Source organism: Monodelphis domestica, chromosome 5 (assembly GCF_027887165.1).
Source record: "Monodelphis domestica isolate mMonDom1 chromosome 5, mMonDom1.pri, whole genome shotgun sequence".
NCBI lineage: Eukaryota > Metazoa > Chordata > Mammalia > Didelphimorphia > Didelphidae > Monodelphis > Monodelphis domestica.
The window spans coordinates 212,200,892-212,221,838 of NC_077231.1; the positions used below are offsets into that span (position 1 = coordinate 212,200,892).

At 34.7% G+C, this 20,947-nt stretch overlaps 1 protein-coding gene across 1 annotated transcript in view; it reads left to right on the plus strand.

Moving 5' to 3' along the window:
* Nucleotides 1-20,947, plus strand: part of AKR1D1 (aldo-keto reductase family 1 member D1) — a 55,689-nt gene that overhangs the window by 26,966 nt on the left and 7,776 nt on the right. Inside the window, exons 4-8 of the mRNA XM_007504388.3 lie at nucleotides 430-507; nucleotides 2,720-2,842; nucleotides 3,263-3,372; nucleotides 12,562-12,727; nucleotides 14,863-14,945. Coding sequence (XP_007504450.2) covers nucleotides 430-507; nucleotides 2,720-2,842; nucleotides 3,263-3,372; nucleotides 12,562-12,727; nucleotides 14,863-14,945 — 560 coding nt within the window. The remainder of the gene's footprint in view (nucleotides 1-429; nucleotides 508-2,719; nucleotides 2,843-3,262; nucleotides 3,373-12,561; nucleotides 12,728-14,862; nucleotides 14,946-20,947) is intronic.

Genomic DNA, 20,947 nt, shown 5'->3' on the forward strand with positions numbered 1-20,947 from the left:
ATTCATTGAAATATCTTTTTAGTGAAGAAATCACAGGCCACATTAAAAAACAAAAAACAAAAAAAAACCAGACAGACTGGATTAAGAAGACAGAAGTGGGGAAGTAAGTGGGAGTCATGGAATAAAAACTGTATTTTTTCCTCACTTTGTATTTTTTTCTCAAAGCTTTAGGGAGCTACTGAAGTTTCTTGGGACTGAGGAGGGGTAGAGTAATAAGATCAGAACTTTGGAGATGCCTTTAAAGATCATTTGCTAGATTGAAGAAAGAACAGAGAAGGTACCAGGACACTAATTTTGGTGTGTTAAGTTTATCTAAGCCTAGTTTATCTTGTTTCCAATTCTAAAATCTTATGACATTAATTTTAGATGTTTGATTCTAACACCAAGAAGTAAATAATAAAGAACTTAATTTCTCTTTCCTCCCTCCAGGCTGGAGAGAATATTTTTCCTAAAGATGAAAATGGCAAATGGTTGTTCGATGAGGTCAATTTGTGTAGTACATGGGAGGTAAGTCTTAGTCCTTTTCATGGTTGTCCAAAGCCCTTTTCCTCTCTTGATTTTATCTTTGGATTTGGAGTAAAATTAGGGGAAAGCAAGATGTATTGGATTTGCTCTCATTGATACTGACAGAGAAGTGTGAGACAAATACAATTTGGGATATTTAATACCTGTCTGATCTGCATTAAACAGGCATTTCAGTACTTTGCCTACCCTTTGATTTTCTACTGTGGTCTTCTTTCCAAATTATGTAGAACTTAGGAGACATTAATTTGGATTAAATGGTTGACTTGAAGAGGTAACAATATATAAATATATAACAATATAACAATAGAATTGAAGGGAGAAAGCACAAATTAAATGTTTGACAATATTCAGGGAGTTGGATTTTTTTGAAAATTAATTCTAGATCTCAGTTTTGTAGCTGGGAGGCTAATGGTAAAACACACACAGATATACAAGCACAAACACACATACATATACACACAACACTGTGTATTGTTTCCAAGGCAGAAGAGTGGTAAGGGCTGGGCAATGGGAGTTAAGTGACTTGCCCAGGGTCACACAGCTGGGAAGAGTCTGAGGCCAGATTTGAACCTAGGACCTCCCATCTCTGGACCTGGCTCTCAATCCATTGCTGCCCTCTATAACAGACCTGTACTGCACTGAGATGTTCTTTCTATCATCTTGCTTAAAATAAGTTTCAAAGATTCAGGTTTTATTCAAAATAACTTTTCAAAGTACAGACCAGAGTTTTTGCTAAGACAAAAAATTATTTGGTTATAAGAAAGAAAGAGCCTAGGTTTCTAGAAAGTCTATTCTCTCTATTTCCTCTCTAAAGAAATTCTTTCTCTCGAATTCTTTTAACTTCCTAGGGTGAAAATCTTTTTCTCTCTTGTTTTACTTTCTTTGGAAAAATAAATTGGGTGGCAGCAATTAGGGTCCCTTTCATTCAAGAGTTAAGAGGGTATGGTAAGGGAGAGAGACGCTGGGATAGGTGGAGGGGAGAAAGATGCTGGAATAGGTTGAGAGAATACAAAATAGAATTCTTAGATTCTCCTGTTCTTCTGAAACAACCTTAAAATCAGGATTAGACATTGACTAAGTAATCCTCCCAAAAGCTGTTGGAATCCATTTCTTCTTTAGTGTATATTGATATCATCCTCTTGAAGAATTGTAGTGTCACTGGAAAAGTGCTTGAATTAAAATCGGAGAGCCTGAATTTGTTTATTTACTATCTCTATGATATTGGGAAAGTTACTATCACTCATTGAACAGATGTATAGCCAAGGTGATACACCGGGACTTTTGACTCAGCATGGGGATTTCAGAGAGGTCCAATTTCATTATTATCTTTTTAACCCTTACCTTCAACTTCAGTCTCAGAATCAATAATAAGTATTGTTTCCATAGCAGAAGAATGGTAAGATCTAGGCAATGGGAGTTAAGTGACTTACCTAGTGTCACATGCTAGAAAGTATCTGAGATTAGATTTGAATCCAGAACCTCCCTTCTCCAGGACTGGTATTCTATCTATTATAACAACTGAAATTCTCAAGAGCCAATATTTATTAATGTTAAGTAAATTTATTAATCAACCACTCAAGAACAAATCACTTTAGCTTAGAACTTGACCTTTAAAACCTGAGATTTAAGAAAGGTTTCAAATAAGAATTATTACAATTCTATATTAACTTTCTACCCCACTGAACCATCTAGCTGCTCTACGCCTTTTTTAAGCATTTATTTTCTGTCTTGGTATCAATTCTAAGACAGAAGAACAGCAAGAGCTACACAGTCATGGTTAAGTGACTTACCCAGGGTCACACGGCTCAGAAGTGTCTGATGCCAGATTTGAACCTAGGTCCTCCTGATTCTATCCTGTCATTCTATCCAATGTGCTCTCTAGGTGCCCCACAACAACACTATCTTGAAGATATTTTCTCCCCTAATAATTCTACCTCTCTGGTAGCAACAATAGCCATAGTATCCTCTTCCCATAGTCTCTACCTCTGTTTTCAGCAATATACTAGATGAGCCTATACTACCTTTTATCTAGCTCTTTTTTCTACCACCATTTGCCACAGGTAAAGAAATTGCTGGCTAAAGATGTGTCTTTGGACATCTAGTTTCCCATTTGTAAAAGGAAAGGTTTGGACCATGAAAGGTAAGAAGGTTCATTCCAATTTAAAACTATGATACTGTCATATTTTTGGTACAGGCTCTGGAAGCATGCAAAGACAAAGGCTTAGTGAAGTCCCTTGGAGTGTCTAATTTCAATCGAAGACAGCTTGAGCTTATTCTGAATAAACCAGGACTCAAGTATAAACCAGTTTGCAACCAGGTACGGTTTCCTAGTGTATATTACAACAACCACAAAATGTTTTTAGTGGGAAGAAGCCAATATCTAAAGATCTAATAGAAAAAGATGTGAACTGGAATCTATGAGAATTCACTGGTAGGGAAGGGGGAGAAGGGAGGAGGGGAATGGTTCTTAAGTCCAAGGCTTCTCTAAGCCCAAGTATATCTAATTATAAGATAGGAGTAATGACGGCTTCTCCTCCCTAGCAGCTTTGTAGAATGTAAAGAATCACATATATGGAAAAGAGGTAAAGAGAAGACAACTAAAGATTGCCTCAGGAGCCATTCAGATTACCAGTACGGTCAACAGTCCTTTCTTATCTTTTCTGCCAATGTAGAATATTAATTATTTCAGTATTTCAGATTTTAATCATCCATTCAACTTTTTACTTCATCCATACAGGTTGAATGCCATCCATATTTCATCCAAACAAAGCTCTTGAAATTTTGTCAAAACCATGACATTGTCATGGTGGCATATAGCCCTTTAGGGACCAATAGAGACCCATCATGGTAAGTAACATTTTTCATATCTCATATGGGATTAGAAATTAGGGTCAGGGTTGTCAGTATGATTGGCAAAGGTTCAACCCATGAGACAAATGAGATCACAGTAGGGAGATACAGCAAGAGGGAGAAGTTCAATTCCAGGAGAGGTAGCTACAGAGACCCACCTGAGTAGGGGGAGATATAGAGCAGTGATGGCAAACCTTTTATAGAGAAAGTGCTCAGCCCTGTCCCCCGAAACCCCCCAGACTAAGTGCTGTGCTCCACCCTACTGCATGCTTGGCCCTGCCCCCCACAGAGTGCCAGGTACACCCTGGCCCCCCCTTACCTCACACAAGGGCAAATGGTTCTCAGGATTGTAAAGTTCCTAGCAAGTATGATAGGGATGTAGTCAAGTACATTATTTGTCTTAAATCTGACAGACTGAGGCACTGAGAGTTTCAGTGTTCTATCATGTAGAACAGGTGCTGCCATAGTTTTTTTTTTTTTGTTGTTCTACAGTTCCAACTGGTGTTGGAGGGGGGCAGCTGTTAGTTTCAATAGGTATTGGGGGGAGTGGAGGACCTTTCCTTTTCTCATGGTCTGTCAAGGGTTATAGTCAGAGATCTAGGGTTAATAATGTTTTAAAAATACTCTCTGCTGTGGTTGACATCATTTCTTTTAAACCCTTACCTTCTGTCTTAGAATCAATACTGTTTAATAGTTTTAAGGCAGAATAGCAGTAAGAGCTAGGCAATGGGGGTTAAGTAATTTGCCTAGAGTCACCCAGCTAGGAAATGTCTGAGGCCAGATTTGAACCTAAGGCCTGGCTCTCAACCCACTAAGCCACCTTAGCTTCCCCTGTTAACATCATTTTTTAAAGCAACAAATAATGTTACCAGTGCAGGAGAAAATTGATCTGTGACTTTTTTTTTTTAACTGTCTCAAAAAAATCTGGAAACTAATAATTAGCTCTGGTTAGCCAGTACAAGCTAGCTTCAGCATGCCACTGATTTTAACAGTAAATGCTATGGCTTTTTTTAATGATATAAATGATTATTGTTTATTCTTCAAATTTATCTGTCAATACATTTGTCTTTTTTTTCTGTATGCTATTTTCTTTAGTGGAAGAAATAAATAGCCATCCCATTTCTCATTTATATTGTATAGGAAGTGTTTTTGGAAACCCTAGATATGAGCCCAAATTTTAAGCTTCAAATAACTTTCCCATTGGTCAAGTGTAAAAGGGAATTCTTTGTTCTCTCTGAGTTTACACTTATGAAAGGGAATTTTTTATTCCTTTTGACTATTTTGAGTTAACACTTTGGTTAACAATAACTTAAATACCCTTACTTAGTACCTCACTAGATTGTGAAGACAGGATTAACTCTTCTTTGTCTACTTTTGAATTGAATCAACAAAACTTGAACACCCTACTTAGTACTAGGTGGAAGAGCTCTCCACCCTTTCAACTCAATTAGTCAGGAAATGAGAATTCACACTTCAGTCACCCAGGAATCTATGACCTCTTTTGATAAGTATTCACCTCTCCAGAAGGTGAGAAGTGGTTCCCATAAATACTGCCCCCTAGACGGTGCTGGGCAATTTAGAAGCTGTGATTGACCCTTATGAAAAGGGGAAGGGACAAGAAGCCACTATAAAAGGCCATGAAGAGCTCCTCCACCTAGTGCTAAGTAAGGTATTCAAGCTTTTATTGATTCAATTCAAAAGTAAACAAAGGAGAGTTAAGCTTGTCTTTACAATTTAGTGAGGTACTAAGTAGGGGTACCTAAGTTATTGTTAACCAACATGTTAACTGAAAAATACACAAAGGGAATAAAGGATTCCTTCTCACAAGGGTAAACTCAGAGAGAACAAAGAATTCCCTTTACAATACTGTGAAAAATGGCAAAGAATATGAGAACAAGAACCTGACCTAATTCATTAGAAGCCAAGCTCCCTAGTCAATAGGTCCATGTGGTGTCCCTTAGTAGAGAGAAAGGAGGGTACAGATTCATAGCCCCTTGGAATCAGCCATGTCTATAATTGCTAGAAGTATTTTGCCAGGTTTTCAAGGAGAGGGTAGGACTAGACATTCACCAGTCAAAAGATGATATAAGGAGACCTTGATGACTTCTCCAGTGACTTCTAATACTCTTCAACAAGCATCATTAAAGGATCTATTATGTAAAAAAGACTTTAAAATATTTTTGTATAGTAAATATTCATTTTTGTTGATATTTAGGCACATAATAAAAGAGACAGATATGCTTGATTGTTCAATAGACAGAGCTGCTATTTGTTCTTTGAATTATGGCTGAATTTATTTGTGAATCCATTTGAACTTGATAATTTTTTTTTGCAGGGCAATACTTTCATAGTCTATCTGATATCACCTAAGATTTGACTATTTAGTTTATCCACTTGTTGATTTAGGTATTTTAAATTTTTGTACATATTCATATTTTTACATTTTCAAATATTAAACAAAGTTTTCATCAGTCCTTATCTTTGATAATTTTCTTGAGGTTTTTTGGTTCATGTTTTATAATTAGAATCTCAACATTTCAGAGTTTGAAGTAAAGAAGTCAATTAAATGCAAGTTGGCTTGTACCTGAACTAGAATTTTTCTCTGCAAGTAGACAACAAATGGTCATGTCAAAATGTTTCAGTACATTCATTTGAGATAATTTGTGCAGCTATTTCCCAAATAAAAATGCAATTAGAAGACTTGAGTCATGGGAACAACAAGAAAGCAGACAAGACCTTTTTTTTCTGATACCCATGTTAGGGTCCGAGTGGAAGACCACCCCAAGAAACATACAGAGACAATGCAATTCAGGCAAGGGGAAGTTTATTACTAGCAACACTAGGGGAACCCAATCAAGGGGTTCCGAAGAGGCAGAGGCAGAGTGGAGTTTATATTGGTTAAAGCAGTCATAGTTGAGTTACTTGATGGGGGACACCTGGAACATTCTGTTAATGATGTTGGCTAGTTTAGCATAACAGGTGGGCAATGTTGGACAGACATGAAATGTGAGCATATCAAATGGGCTCATGTACAGGCATGAAAGGTAAGTGACTTTGTGACTACTGGCATACTTCAGGGGTTCTGTAATCCCTGGGACCTGGCCCAGAACATTCTGTCACAGGACATTCTGTTGTCCCTTACAGAGTGAGGGTCAGTTGATTTTTACCACATAACACCCATAACCTCTCATTCCTCTCCAAAACAAAAATTACATGTTAAACAAAAATGAAAGTTCAGCTGTTTCTGTGATCTAGAACATTCAAAATCCAAAGTTTTTTTTTTTTTTAATTCAATTTTGACTACCCAAAAGTCAATTGGGGCAGAGACTGAAGCTGAAGAACTATGAATATCTCAGTGAGGGAGAAGGTTAGAATTCTTTAAGTTCCAACCCCCAAGAAAGGGGAGGAAGTCAGGAAGTGAGTAATGAAAACAAGGAAAAGAAAAGACTGAAAGCACTAAAAATTTCCATGAAGAAAACTCAAAGCCCTTGAACATAAACAGAAAAATGAACAAAAAACCTCAAACAACTGAAGCAAATATGGCCTCCAGATCTAGCAAATAAGCTCAGCCATCTGTATATAAATTCTGCAAAATAAAGGAAGGTGATTCAATACTTGATAAGACAAAGGATCCTGTGGAATTTGAAAAAGACAGAGAATCATAATATGCTGCTCCTGGATAGTTTAAAAGATAAATGAGAATTATGAGATCAGAATTTATGTCCTGAACAACAAAAAATGAGCAGAATAGAAAAACTAAAAAGTGCAATGGCAAGCCTCACCAAAGAAATAAAAAAAGAACAATAGATCAGGAAGACAAATAAACAGAAGTGAAGGACAGTTTAAAAGACTGAGAAGAGACAATGTGAGAATTCTTGAACTACCTCAATGTTATTTATGATAAGGAAAAAGAGTTTAAACACTATCCTTCAAGAAATTATTAAGGAAAATTGCCCTGGAGTTTTGGAACTAGAAGATAAAATAGAATTTGAAAGAATTAATTTATCACTACCTATAAGGGACCTCAACAGGAAATCTCACCAGAACATCATAGCTAAGTTTTGTAACTCCCAAGTTAAGGAAAAAATACTACAACTAAAAAGAAATACTTTAAATACTGTGGAGAGACAATAAGGACAACATAAGATTTATCAGATTCTACATTAAAACAATAAAGGGCACAAAATACATTTCAGAGAATATAGGAGCTGGGTTTAAAGCCAAGAATAATCTACTCAGGAAATCTGAATATCATCATACAGGAAAATAAATGGTCATTTAAAGAAATAAAAGTCTTTTCCAATATTCTTAAAGAAAAGACCAAAATGGAAGGGAAATTTTGGTGTCCATGAATGAGAAGAAACATAAAAATGTAACATGAAAGACCAATTATAAAGGATTTAATAAGGTCAAAATGTTTACTTCTCATATGGGAAAATGGTATGATTAAACCTTAAGAGTAATGTCATTAATTGGGTGGTTTGAAGGAGCATCTATAGAAAGAAGTTTCAAGATCAAATTTAATATAATTGAATGTGTTAAAAAATAAAATAAAATTATAATGTGAAGGATAAATTGGAATAATCATTACATATAAAAGGCATGAAGGAAATAAATATTAAAATGAAGGGAAGGAGGAAAATGAGAGATGGTAATGCAAGTACCTTATTCTCATTGGGTCTAGGAAAAAGAGGGAATAATAAATATATAGAGGATAATTTTTTTTCTTAATTTCTAAGGAGAGAAGAGAGTGAAGGATAAAGATTAAAGGAGGGGATCTTATAAGGGCATGTAGATTTATAAAAAAGCAGATGAGGGGATAAGACAAGGAAGGGAATTATAGAAGTTGTTTATGTGAACAATAAGAGGAAGAAAGCAATAAGGGAGGTACTAATAGAAGTTAAATAGATTAATAACTAGGAACATAAGGGCAAGAGAAAAGGGAGTGAGTCTTTTAAGGGAAGAAAAGGAAAATAAAGGTGGGACTTGAGAAGGGATAAGGATTAGGGAGGTAGTGGTTAGAGGAAAATTAGATTTCTGATAAAGAATAAGATAAAAATAGAGACAAAGAAGGAAAAACGGTGATGAAAAATGGAATAGAGGGAAATATACAACTAATAATTATAACTTTGAATGTAAATGGGATGAATTCACCCATAAAAGGGAAATAGAGCAGAAAGGATTAAAAACCAAAATGAACACTATGTGGTTTAATTTTAAATTTTAAATTAGAGAAACAAAGAGAATAAAAATAGAGGGATAGAATAGTATATATCATACTTTACCTGACCAAGAAAATGGGAGAGGGTATAGCAACAATGATCTCAGACAAAGTTAAAGCCAAAATATATCTAATTAAAAGAGATAAAGAGGGATACCACATTATGTTAAAAGGCATCATAGATAATAAAGCATTAACAATACTAAACATATATGCACCAAATGTTAAAAAAAATTCAAATGCTAAAAGGATAACATGTGAAAATAGATAATAAAGCTGTAATAATGAAAGAGTTAAATCTTTTTCTCTCTGAACTGGATAAATCTAAGAAAAAAAAGTAGTTAAGGTGATAAATAAAATCTTAAATACAAAAGCTATGATGGATACCCAGAGAGAATTGGATGAGGATAAAAAGAAATATACATTTTTCTCAGCAGTACATGGTACTTTTATAAAAATTGACTACATATTAAGAAGAAAAAATTTATAATTAAGTGCAGAAAAACAGAAATATTGAATGCATCCTTTTCAGATCATTCTATAATAAAACTATATTTAATAAGAGCTCATGTAATCACAGAATAAAAATTAATCAGAGACTAAATTATGTAAGCTTAAAGAATGTGTGGATGAAAGAACAAATCAAAGAAACAATAAATAATTTTATTAAAGAAAATTATAATAATGAGACAATATACCACATAAGGGGTAAATTTAGGGCGTTTTGACTGAATATATTATACTAGTGGTCACCAGGGATTAATTCAAATCCTCATAAAAATACTCAAGACAGTTGGGTAATTTTATGGTGTTTTAATTAATATAGAAGGAAGGAATTAAGAAGAGAGAGAAAAAAGAGGTATAAGATTTCTCCAGCCTAGCCTAAGTTAAGGGAAGCTCAGCCACAAGACCTCCTCCAAGATTTAATCTAGCTCGACTTCCAGCCACGAGACCTCCTCAAAGATGAGGGGTCTCTTGGGAGGATAGTGTTTTAGGAGGTAAAGGAAAAGGGAATCAGTCTAAATCACTTGCCCAGGTCACTCAGGGAAGGTGCCTCACCTAACCCAAGCTACAGAGCTTCTTCCAGTTACCTCACCAGCAAGTTGCAACCAGCCAAACCACCAAGATACCCACCACACTGCCACAAGCCACACCAGCTCCACAAAAGAGCCAGAGCCACATCTCCACAAAAGAGGTGGAGAGAGGAAGTGACGCAAAATATATAGACTATTCTTCCTGTGTCTCACATGTACCAATGGTAGCTTAATCTTGACTTAGGATAGCTCAGGGGGTCTATCAGTTGTTTCTTATTTGTCACTTGCTAGCACATGTCTGTCATAGGCCATCCTCCTCAACACTTAATCCATAAGTAGGGGCATATACATTCATGGTTTCTAGACTAAGCAGGGTGGAGTAAATCTAAAATTCACAACCAAAACTTATGGGATATGGCAAAAGTAATAATAAGAGTAAAATTTATATTCCTAAATGCTTGTATCAATAAAATAAAGAAAGAACTAATTGATGAATTGGGTATACAATTAAAAAATAGAAAAATACAAATTTAAAATCTCCATTTAAATGCCAAATTGGAAATTCCAAATATTAAAGGTGAGATTAGCAAAATTAAATGTAAGAGGGAGCAGCTGGGTAACTTGGTGGTGTGAATTTTAAAAGTATTCCACCCTACTGAGACCATACTTTAGAAGATTTGATTTAGCTATCTCTTGATTGTAACCATGAAGACACTCTCTTTAACAGAATCAGGAATGTCTTGTAGTACTTTACATTGCTCCACCCTACTTAGTCTAACAAGATCAGGAATGTCTGTACCCATACTTAAGGATTAAGTATCTAGGAGGATGGCCTTCAACAGACATATGCAGAAACAGCTGACAGACCCCTGGGCTGTCCTAAGTCAAGCTAAGCTACCATTGGTACAGATAAGATGCAGGAAAGTCATGTAAAACCATCTATATAAGGCATGTCTCTTCCTCTTTTCGGTGTCTTACCCCTGAGGGGTGGATCTGGCTGATCACTTCCTGTGAACAGCCTGGGCACCAGTTCGATCCTGGAACTCAAGTCTGGAGGAGCTCCCTCAGACAGCTTCCTTGAGATGGTCTTGTGGTGAGTGATAAGACTGACTTCCCTTTCTTTTGGCTCTCAAGGGAGGCCCCCTTGGCCAAGGCCTTTAACTCCTGCCTGGCTCAGCCTGAGCTGGAGCAGTTTAAATTAACTCTTTCCTCTCCCTCTTTCTTCTCCTTAATTCCTTCTCTCTATATTAATTAAAATCACCATAATTTCCAGCTAACTTGGGTATTTTATTATTTGGGATATCCCATGGTGACCAATTAATTTAGATTTTAAGTCACAATGCTAAAATTATCCTTTACAGTGGATTGAGAACCACACCTATGGATGGGAGATCCTAGGTTCAAATCTGGCTTCAGAAACTTCCTAACTGTATGACCCTGGGCAAGTCACTTAACCTTCATTGTATACCCTCTTAAAACTCTTCTGCCTTGGAACCAATACAGAATATTGATTGTAAGGTGGAAGATAAAGGTTTTTTAAAAATGAATGTAAGGAAACCATTGGATGAGTAAAAAGTTGGTTTTGTGGAAATAAAAATAGCTGTCATTGGTTAATATGATTTTCTAAAAGGGAAAAGAAAACCAAATCACTAGCATCAAAAATGAAAAGGATAAATTTATCATGAATGAAGATGAAATATCAATAATCTTAACAAAGAACAGGATAAAATAAACCCACATAAATCACAAGCATTTTATATATCACTAACAATGTTCTGCAAGAAGGGATAGTAAGAGAAAACCCATTTAAATTAATCAGAAATAAAATATAATACCTAGGAGTATATCTTCCAAAACAAATTCAAAAACTATATGAACATAATTATAAAACATTTTTATACAAATTATCAGATTTAAATAATTGGAGAAATGTTAATTGTTCATGGATTGAAGAGCCAGTATAAATTAAAATAAAATAAAGCCAGTCCTACCTAAACTAATCTACCTATTCAAAGTCATCTGAATTCAATTACCAAAAAATAATTTATTGAACAAAAAATTCATTTGAAAAAAACAAAAGGTCAAGAATATCAAAGAAAATAAGAGGGGAAATCTTAACAAAGGCACTCTAGAAGTACCAGATTCCTAACTATGTTATAAAGCAATAATTATGGAAACTAGCTGGTACTGGCCAATAAATAGAAATTAAAATCAGTGGAACAGAATAGACATTACATGTAAATGTACAATGTAATACATTGTATTACAATGTAAAAGATTTTAGTAACCTTGAGTTTGACAAAGTCAAAGATCAAAGTTTTTGGAATAAGGATTCACAATTTTGTAAAAATTGTTGGGAAAATTGGAAAGCAAATAATTTAGCAGAAACTAGATATAGACCAATATCTTACACCATTTAGCACGATAAGATCAAAATGGATACTTGACCTATACATAAAGGGAGATATTACAAACAAAATAAATGAACAAAGAACATATTACCTATAATCAGATTTGTGAATAGGAGAATAATTTATTTATAGAGATGAGATAGAAAGTATTATGAAATGTAAAATGTGATTTTAAATATATCAAATTGAAAAAAGTTTTGTACAAATAAAACTAATGTGGCCAAAATTAAAAGGAAAGCAATCCTGGGGGAAATTTTTTATAGACAGTTTCTTAAATAGAAGTCTCAAATCTGAAATACATACAGAAATTTTGTGAACTTGACCTCTTTCACAAAGAGGCAATTAGTGAATTGGTGATCATTTATCAAGGACCTATTATGTATTCAGCAGAATCTGGGTTTATTACTGTGAAGTATCTTTGTATATAAACAAGTAAGAGAGGGTGAAAGTGGTAGATAAGCTCTCCACTTGTTTTTCATGACTTGATCCAAATATTGTTCATGTTCTGTTTCTATTTAAGGGTGAATATACATTGTCCTCCCTTGCTGCAGGACCCTTTGCTAATCTCCTTGGGCCAAAAGTACAGTAAGACACCAGCACAAATCTCTCTACGTTTCAATATCCAACGAGGGATAGTTGTCATTCCCAATAGTTTTAATAATGATAGAATAAAAGAAAACTTTCAGGTAAGAGATTGATTTATGGAACGGAAAAAAAAAGTGTCACGATAATGGACACAACCTATGTATAGACTGCAAATAACAATGGCAATGAGGTGAATACCCAATGCTCAACCAGCATCAGTTTCTTCATTTGTTTTCTTAGTGACTAGAATCACCATCTTCTTTCTAGACTTAATCTGACTCAATTATAGCCAATGATTAATTATTTAGGGGCTGAATTTCCAGCTTGTGAATTATCCAGCTCTGCTATTTTTTCCTGTTTTTTTCTTCTGATATATTTTGCCACTGTTTGTCAAATGAGAAGGGGAAAATTCTCACTTGTTAAATGAGAGTGCAAGACTGCTAGGAAGCACTGTGGATGGAGTGCCAGGCCTGGTTTTGGAAGGACCTGTGTTCAAATCTGGCCTCAGACATTTCATAGCTGTGTTAATTCCAATTGCCTGGCCTTTGCTGCTTTTCTGTCTTAGAAATGATACTAAACCAGAAAGTGAGGACTTTTTTTTTTAATGATAATGGGAAAGAATATCAAAGCTTTTATTGGTCCACTTTTCACATTGTTAATGTCTCTACTTTTAACAAATAGTTTGTTGAAATCAAAGATGGATATTGTTTGGAGGTGATCCAGATTTCAACCATCTCTTTCTATTTTGAAGTAAGCAGTTGATAACCAGTCCTATAATTTCAGCTTCTTTTTATGCAGGAAAAACCAAAATGAATGAATTAGCGGCAACAAGACCCAGAGTCTGGAGGACCTGAGTTTAAATCTAAGCTCAGCTACTTCCTAGCAGTGTGATCCTGGGCAAGTCACTTAACCCTATTGCCTAGCTTACCACTCGTTTGCTTTAGAACCAATACTTAGTAGCAATTTGAGGACAGAAGGTAAGCTTTTTTTTTTTTTTAAACCCTTACCTTCCGTCTTGGAGTCAATACCATGTATTGGCTCCAAGGCAGAAGAGTGGTAAGTGCTAGGTAATGGGGGTTAAGTGACTTACCCAGGGTCACACAGCTGGAAAGTGTCTGAGACCAAATTTGAACCTAGGACCTCCCATCTCTAGGCCTGACTCTCAATCCACTGAGCCACCCAGCTGCCCCAGCTTTTTTTTTTAAATGAAAAAATTAGCCAGATTAAATGACTGTGCTATGACTTCATAATAGGAATAATGAATCACTAAACTATGAGTTATTAAGCCATCCTTGTTGTTTTTAAAGCTTGGCAAAGACCAAATACTAGGTAATGTCTTTGACCAGAATTTAAATAATTTAAATTAATAAATAACTATTTTAGTATCTATTGTTTCAAATTTAAATTCTTGAATTGTTTAATTGAGGGCATTCACATTTGAAATTTTATTTCCTTAGCTTGTTTTCATCATATGAAATTCAAAAAATATTAAAAGCCTCTGATCCAAATAGAACACCTTAGCCAAAGAACAACTAGCTTTTTTAATTGAAAGGGAAATAGAAGGATCATTTGTAGATTTGCCTATTGTTCTTCTCTCTTGAAAAATTTAGGCAACATTTTGCCTTTAAATATCAAAGCTATAAAACACATACCATGATGATGGTGACCTATTCTGTGTTTTCACCAGTTTTGAAGACTGTCAATCAAATGCTTGTCTGAGATGTAGGTAGATTCCAGGGGTGTGCTAAAGCCATCTCATTTTAGTTTTCAAGAGCTAATTGCTAAATATTCAGTGGGACATAAGCAAATTCTATAAATCAGAATTGAATCTGTACTTTTGTTAATTGTCTAGACCTAAGAAGGTGATGGAGAAAATGTTAATGATGCTAATAAACTTAATTGTTTGTCATTTGTGGTGGGAGGGGAGAGTTGATTGTTATAATATACAACAATTTGAATTCTCATACTGTTCCTCTTCCCAATAAGGCTGAAGTGGGATCAAAGGAAAGGCAAGAAGACAACTGTGGACTAGAATTTCCACAAACTTTTCTGTTAGAGCCTCAAAACATGTATTTCTTGGGAAGTGATCTTGCTGGTTATACTTAACTCTCCAGGGAACCTTAGAATCTGTAGGAATTTGTGGAATTAGCCAATCACTGTTTTGTACTGTCAAGCTTCCGTGTATACTATGATACTCCTGGAATTATCTTACTCTTTTCTATTTCCTTTATATCAGATCTTTGACTTCTCACTCACTGATGAAGAAATGAAGAGCATTGAAGGCTTGAATAAAGGCGTTCGTTTTGTGAAATTGTCAAGGTAAGTTCCTAGGGCTTTTCTATCAGTGCCATTGGAATTGGGAGACTCATCCCTCAAAACTAAGTGCTCTTTCATAAGCCACACAAACATCACCTACATGAGAGAACTTCTTGGGCAGGCAGCAGTGATATAGTAGAAAACGTAGTGGCTTAAGATTCAGAAGATGTGAATTCTAGTCTTGGCTCTGCCAGAGCCTTTCCTCATCTGTAAAATGATACATAATCTCTACAGTCTCTTTTTAAAATAACTTTTATTTTAATATTAACAAATATGAGTCTAAATAAAGTCAACAAGTATTTATTAGGTAAGTTCCAGGTAGTTAGCTGGGTGGTGCTCTAGGTAGAGCACTGGCCTCGGAATCAGGAAGACTCATTTTCAAAAGTTTATATCTGTTCTCAAAGACTTACTAGCTTTGTGTCCCTATGCAAGTCACTTACCCCTGTTTGTCTCAGTTATACATCTGTAAAATGAGCTAGAGAAGGAAATGACAAACTGTTCTAGTATTATTACCAAGAAAAACCTAATGGAGTCACAAAAACCCATACATGACTGAAACAACTGAACAACACTAAGTTCCAGCTCACAGTCTGAAGGAGACAACATGAAAATAACTATATATAGCAATATAAATAATGAATAAATTGGAGTTAATAGAAGGAAGGCATTAGCATTTAGACAAATTAGTAAAAAATTAAAAAGAGAGATCAGAAGAGGTTTCTTGCAGAAGATGGAATTTTAAAACTTTTTTAGTTATCAAACATCCTTTTTTGTTCTTCCTTTTCACTGCTCCTCATGAGCAGGAAGGAAGGGGTGGAGAGATGAAAAGAGAGGAAGAGAAAGAGGAAAAAGAGAAAAAAAGAAGAAAAGAAGACAGGAAGGAAAGAAAGAAAATGCCTGTATTATATTCAAGTAAAACATTCTCACATTGGTTCATTAACTCTGTCATAAAGTGGACAGTAGTCTGTATCAGTTCTCTAATTTTTATTGATCATTCAATCAGAGTTCTTCAACCTTTCAAAAAGTATTCATTCATATATGTTGTAGTATAAATTATTCTACTTCTACTCATATCATTGGATATAATTTTACTCAAGCCTTTCCATGTCTCTTTGAAATCATCTTTTTCTTCCTTTTTTTTTCAGCACAATAGTATTATTCCATAACATTCCTTTACCAAAATGTGTTCAGTCATTTCCTAACTGATGATGGGTAATCAGTTTGTTGCTAGTTCTTTGCCATCACAAAAAAAAAACTGCTAGAAATATTTTTGTAAATATAAGAATTTTTCCTTTTTCTTTGCTCTCTTTGAGGGTATAGGCCTAAGACTAGTATAGTTAGATCAAGGGGTATGCATTGTTTAATAACTATGCATAATTCCAAATTGCTTTCCAGAATGGTTGATCCCATTCATAGATAAAGCAATAATAACTCAGAAATGTCTTTTCTCTTGGCAGCTTTCCAAAATTTGTGATTATTTTTTCTGGCCATCTTTGTTAAATCTGATGACTATGAAGAAAAACCCCAGTTTCCTTATTAATTATTAGTTATTTGGAATATTTTTTCATATGGCTATAGATAGCTTTATATTTCTTCCCTTGAGAACTACTTGTTCATATTTTTAAAACATTCATCATTTCATGAATGGCTCTTAATTTTATAAATTTAAATAAGTTTCTTTTATATGTTGGGAAAAATGAACTTTATCAGAAGAAGTTGCTACAAGTTTCACCTCCCCCAGTAAACTGATTCCCTTTTAAACATAGCCATATCTATTTATTTGTGCACAATCTTTTTAATTTTATGGAACCAAAATTTTTAATTTTAGCATTTGTGCTCCTCTTTACTTTATTTAGTCATGAATTCTTCCTTAGTTCTGTAAAAAGTCTGGGAGCGCATCTTCTGAGCAAATTGACTTTATTATGAAATTTGCACATCACAACAATCAGAGTCTACCGATACATTAAACATTGAAACCCTAAGCATTACAGCTGACAAATATTTCTACTGTAGGCAAGGAATACATGTGATAATACAAACTATGCCAAAAGTAAAGCTTTCTTTCCTTGAAGGGAAGGGCATCTTTTAAATGTTTGCTGAGAGAAAGAGAAAGGGGGGGGGGGAGGGAGAGATTTAGGCTCTCCCCTCCTCCCAAGGTGCTAGGAGAGTCATTGACAAAGTTAATAATACTATATAAGGTGACATGAAACCATATTAAACTACACAATGAGAATCTCAGTGCATCTTCTACTTTATGGCATGTCTATTCTGCCCTGTAACATATTGCTGAATGCTGAGGCAAAGTACTAGGATGCTAGGGACAGAATGCCTTGAGTCAAGGGAATGTTGTAAAGAGGCTGTAAACCACAGCCTGTCATACCTCTCAGGGTTAGAGAAGGGTTGGAAATAAAAATTATAAGACTACATGCACACACATATACATAATTATCTACTATTATAATTTGATTCTTATGATTTATGGTAACTCAGTTTTTCAATCAACTAATAATTACAACTATCACTATTAAATCAGCAGTTACAACATAACACTTTAATCAACAAAAATTATTAAAAGCTAAATAATTATAATCTCCTTAGAATTCAGATCTGATAAGCATTTCCCCCCTTTCTCCCATTTGTTTATAATCTGACATATCTAGGTGACATATCATGGTATGCAGTATGAAGTATTGTTCTAAATCTAATTTCTCCCATACTGCTGTCCAATTTTCCCATCAGTTTTTATCTATACCAGTATCTGGGGTCTTTGTGTTTATCAAATACTGGGCTATTAGGTATTTGCTTTTGAATATTGTATATATAATCTGATCTAATGATCAAGCTCTCTTTTTTTAAATCAATTCCAAATTATTTTGAGAATTGCTGCTTTATAGTATATATTTAAATCTGTTCTTGCTAGTTTCCTTTTATTATCACTTTTTTTCATAATTTGCCTTGAGATTCTTGTCTCTTTGTACTCCCTTATGAATTCCATTATTATTGTTCTTGCTCTATAAAATAATCTTTAGTGGTCAATGATTATGGCATTTAATAAATAAACTTAGGTGTTATTACTTTTTTATATTGACAGCCTACTCAGGAGCCCTTTCCACAAACATATATATGTGTGTGTATATATATACATATATATATATATATTGTTGTAATTAAAATAGTGTGTGGCATAAATTATGGCACTTAAAAGAGTTGAAGTTGTAAACTGTAGTGAGTTAAAATGGTGGAAGATATAAATTGTGATAGATATAAGAGAGGGTGGGTAAATTTGACCGCAGAAAATATGTTTCACTACAGTGTCTTCGTTTTTAAATCAAATATAAGGTGGTCGCCAGGGAATATATTCCCAAATTATGAATATGCCCAAGTCAATTGGGTTTTATAGAGAATTTAATTAATAATACAATGAGGAATTAAAGAAAAGGAGAAGGAGAGAGAAAAGGAATTAATGAGAAAAGAATAGGTCGGCCCAGGGCAGGCCTGGCCAACCCAGGCCTAAGCCTTAAGAGAGAAACCAGTCAGTTATCACTCACCCCAAGATTGGTCTTAAGCAAGGATGTCTGGGGAACAGAGTCTCCCCAGAGGGAGTTGCAGCCAGAGTCAGCCTCCCAAGGGACTTCTTCTCAAGAGATCTTCAAAGGGCCTCCTCCAAAAGGATCTATCTCCAAGGATCTATCTCCAAGGATTTAAGGCTCTCTTGCTCAAGAGATTTTTTTTCTTATATAGGGGTTTTTTTCCTATGTCACCTCCCCTAAGTTCTTCCATCTACCAATCACCATAGATGTTTTCTAAAAGACAGCCCATCTGAATTCCAGCTAAGTCGACTAATCCCCTCAGCAAGTCTGAACCAGAGAAAACACAGCTGAGTCAACTAATCCCATCAAGAGAAAACCTGCCCTACCTTTATAGGTACCTAGCATCCCATTGTATCAATTCTAAAAAACAGGCATGGCTCAAAGAACCCCCTGCCTCAACATAAGCATGGATCCAAGTACTTTCATTGTTTAGCAAGGAGTTTTCTCCTCTAAAGCAGTCTTAAGTATGGGTGGAGTAGAGGTCTTCCCATAGCAAGGAGTCTTCTCCCCTAAAGCAGTCTTAAGTACGGGTGGAGTAGAGGTCCTCCCATTTCTGATCCTAGCGAGTTCTCACATCAAAATGGGGAATGTTTCCAGTAGGGAATTTGTTCCAATGGAGGATTCCTCAATGTGGAAATTTTTAACATTCACAAGTCTGAGAAATTTCAAGATTTACAATCCCCCCTGATGATCATTGGGAGACTAGTCTCCCCATTGATCATTTAACATAATCAATTTGTAATCCTAAATGAACTTCTAACTATAGATATACACAATATTCAAATTTCTAAGAGGAATTAGAATAGTGAGGGATAGAAAAGAAAAGAAAGCAAAACCAATGTTTTGCTAGGTGCATTGACAGAAAGCCAAATTAGGGGCAGTCCCTTTTGGCATAAATGTGTACATTTACAATAAATGTTCAATCAAAGTTCAGTTCAATCAATCATATCTAAAGTTCATTCTTGATCTTCTTGATGAAGTGTAGGTTTTCCAGTATCTTTCTGCAACAGTTCATTCTCTGGATATAAAAGTTTCAAGCTTCTTTCTTGAAGATCTTTTCTCAAACAAAATCAAAATCTTGAATTTTTATAAAAGTACAATCTTAAACAAAAAATCAAAATTCTTGGATTTTTATAAAAGTACAATCTCAAACAAAAAAAATTCAAAAATTCTTAGATTTTAAATTAAAATACAATCCCCCCTAAAGTAGGTGTTAAAAAACATTCAGTTCAACCCAGAATGAAATGTTGAGTTATGGGGGTATATGAGTCAATTATCAAAAGAAAAGAAAAAACAATAAAAAACATAAGGAAAAAAATTCAAAATAGGCCCTTGTATAGATCCAATATAAAGTAGTTTCTATCCCACATGTCTGTAGTACAGAATGCAGTAATATTTCACTTAGCCATTTGTAGCCAAGACTACAGGAAGTTGCCATAATATAAAAAGAAAAGAATTAGAATTCTATTTTGATAGGGAAGCATCATTCCCTCATCTGATTTTTTTCTTCATTCTCAGGGATATAGGGAGCCAGCATAATAGTCAAATTTTGTACTTGTATGAGTACTTCACAAAGAGTGTAGATACAAGGAAGTCCTACGACTTAACATATGTCAAGCGTTGCAACCTCAAATCTCACATTAGTATTTCCTGTGTGCTCTTTTCTTGGCACTATTCAGGTTAAGTCTGTGCTCCTTGTTTTTATCCCATTTTCTGGAATCATATACATAAACATTAATCACAGTCCTATAATATTTTATCAATAAATGGCAGGTTCCCATAGTTTAAAGCTTTTGGGTATGCATTGACATTATAGCAAGAATATATATATATATATATATATATATATATATATATATATATATATATATAAACTTGTATTACTGCAGAAAAAAATGTTATTTCTGTGTACCTTTAGTACAAGAAATGAGAAAAAAATAAAATATTCTAATCAAAAGAAAAGAAAAGCAATAATAAAAGTAAGGAAAAAATCAGTAATTCAATGTGTTCTGTGAAATTTAAAATGGTTGAGGTCTTAAACTGTAGTGAGTTAAAATGGTGGAAGATATAAATTGTGATAGATATTAGAGAGGGTGAGTAAATTTGACCGCAGAAATATGTTTCACTACAGTGTCTTGGTTTTTAAATCAAATATAAGGTAGTCGCCAGGGAAATATTCCCAATTATTCAAATACCCAAGTCAATTGGGTTTTATAGAGATTTTAATTAACAATACAATGAGTAATCAAAGAAAGAGAGAGAGAGAGTAAGAAAGGAATAAGTATGAAGGGCCTCAAGCCAATATGGCCTAGATCTGAGCCTTAAGAGAGAAATCAGTCAGTTTTTTAACACTCACCACAAGGTCTGCCTAAACAAGGATTCTAGTGACACCAGGCCAGCTCCATCTCAGCTGAC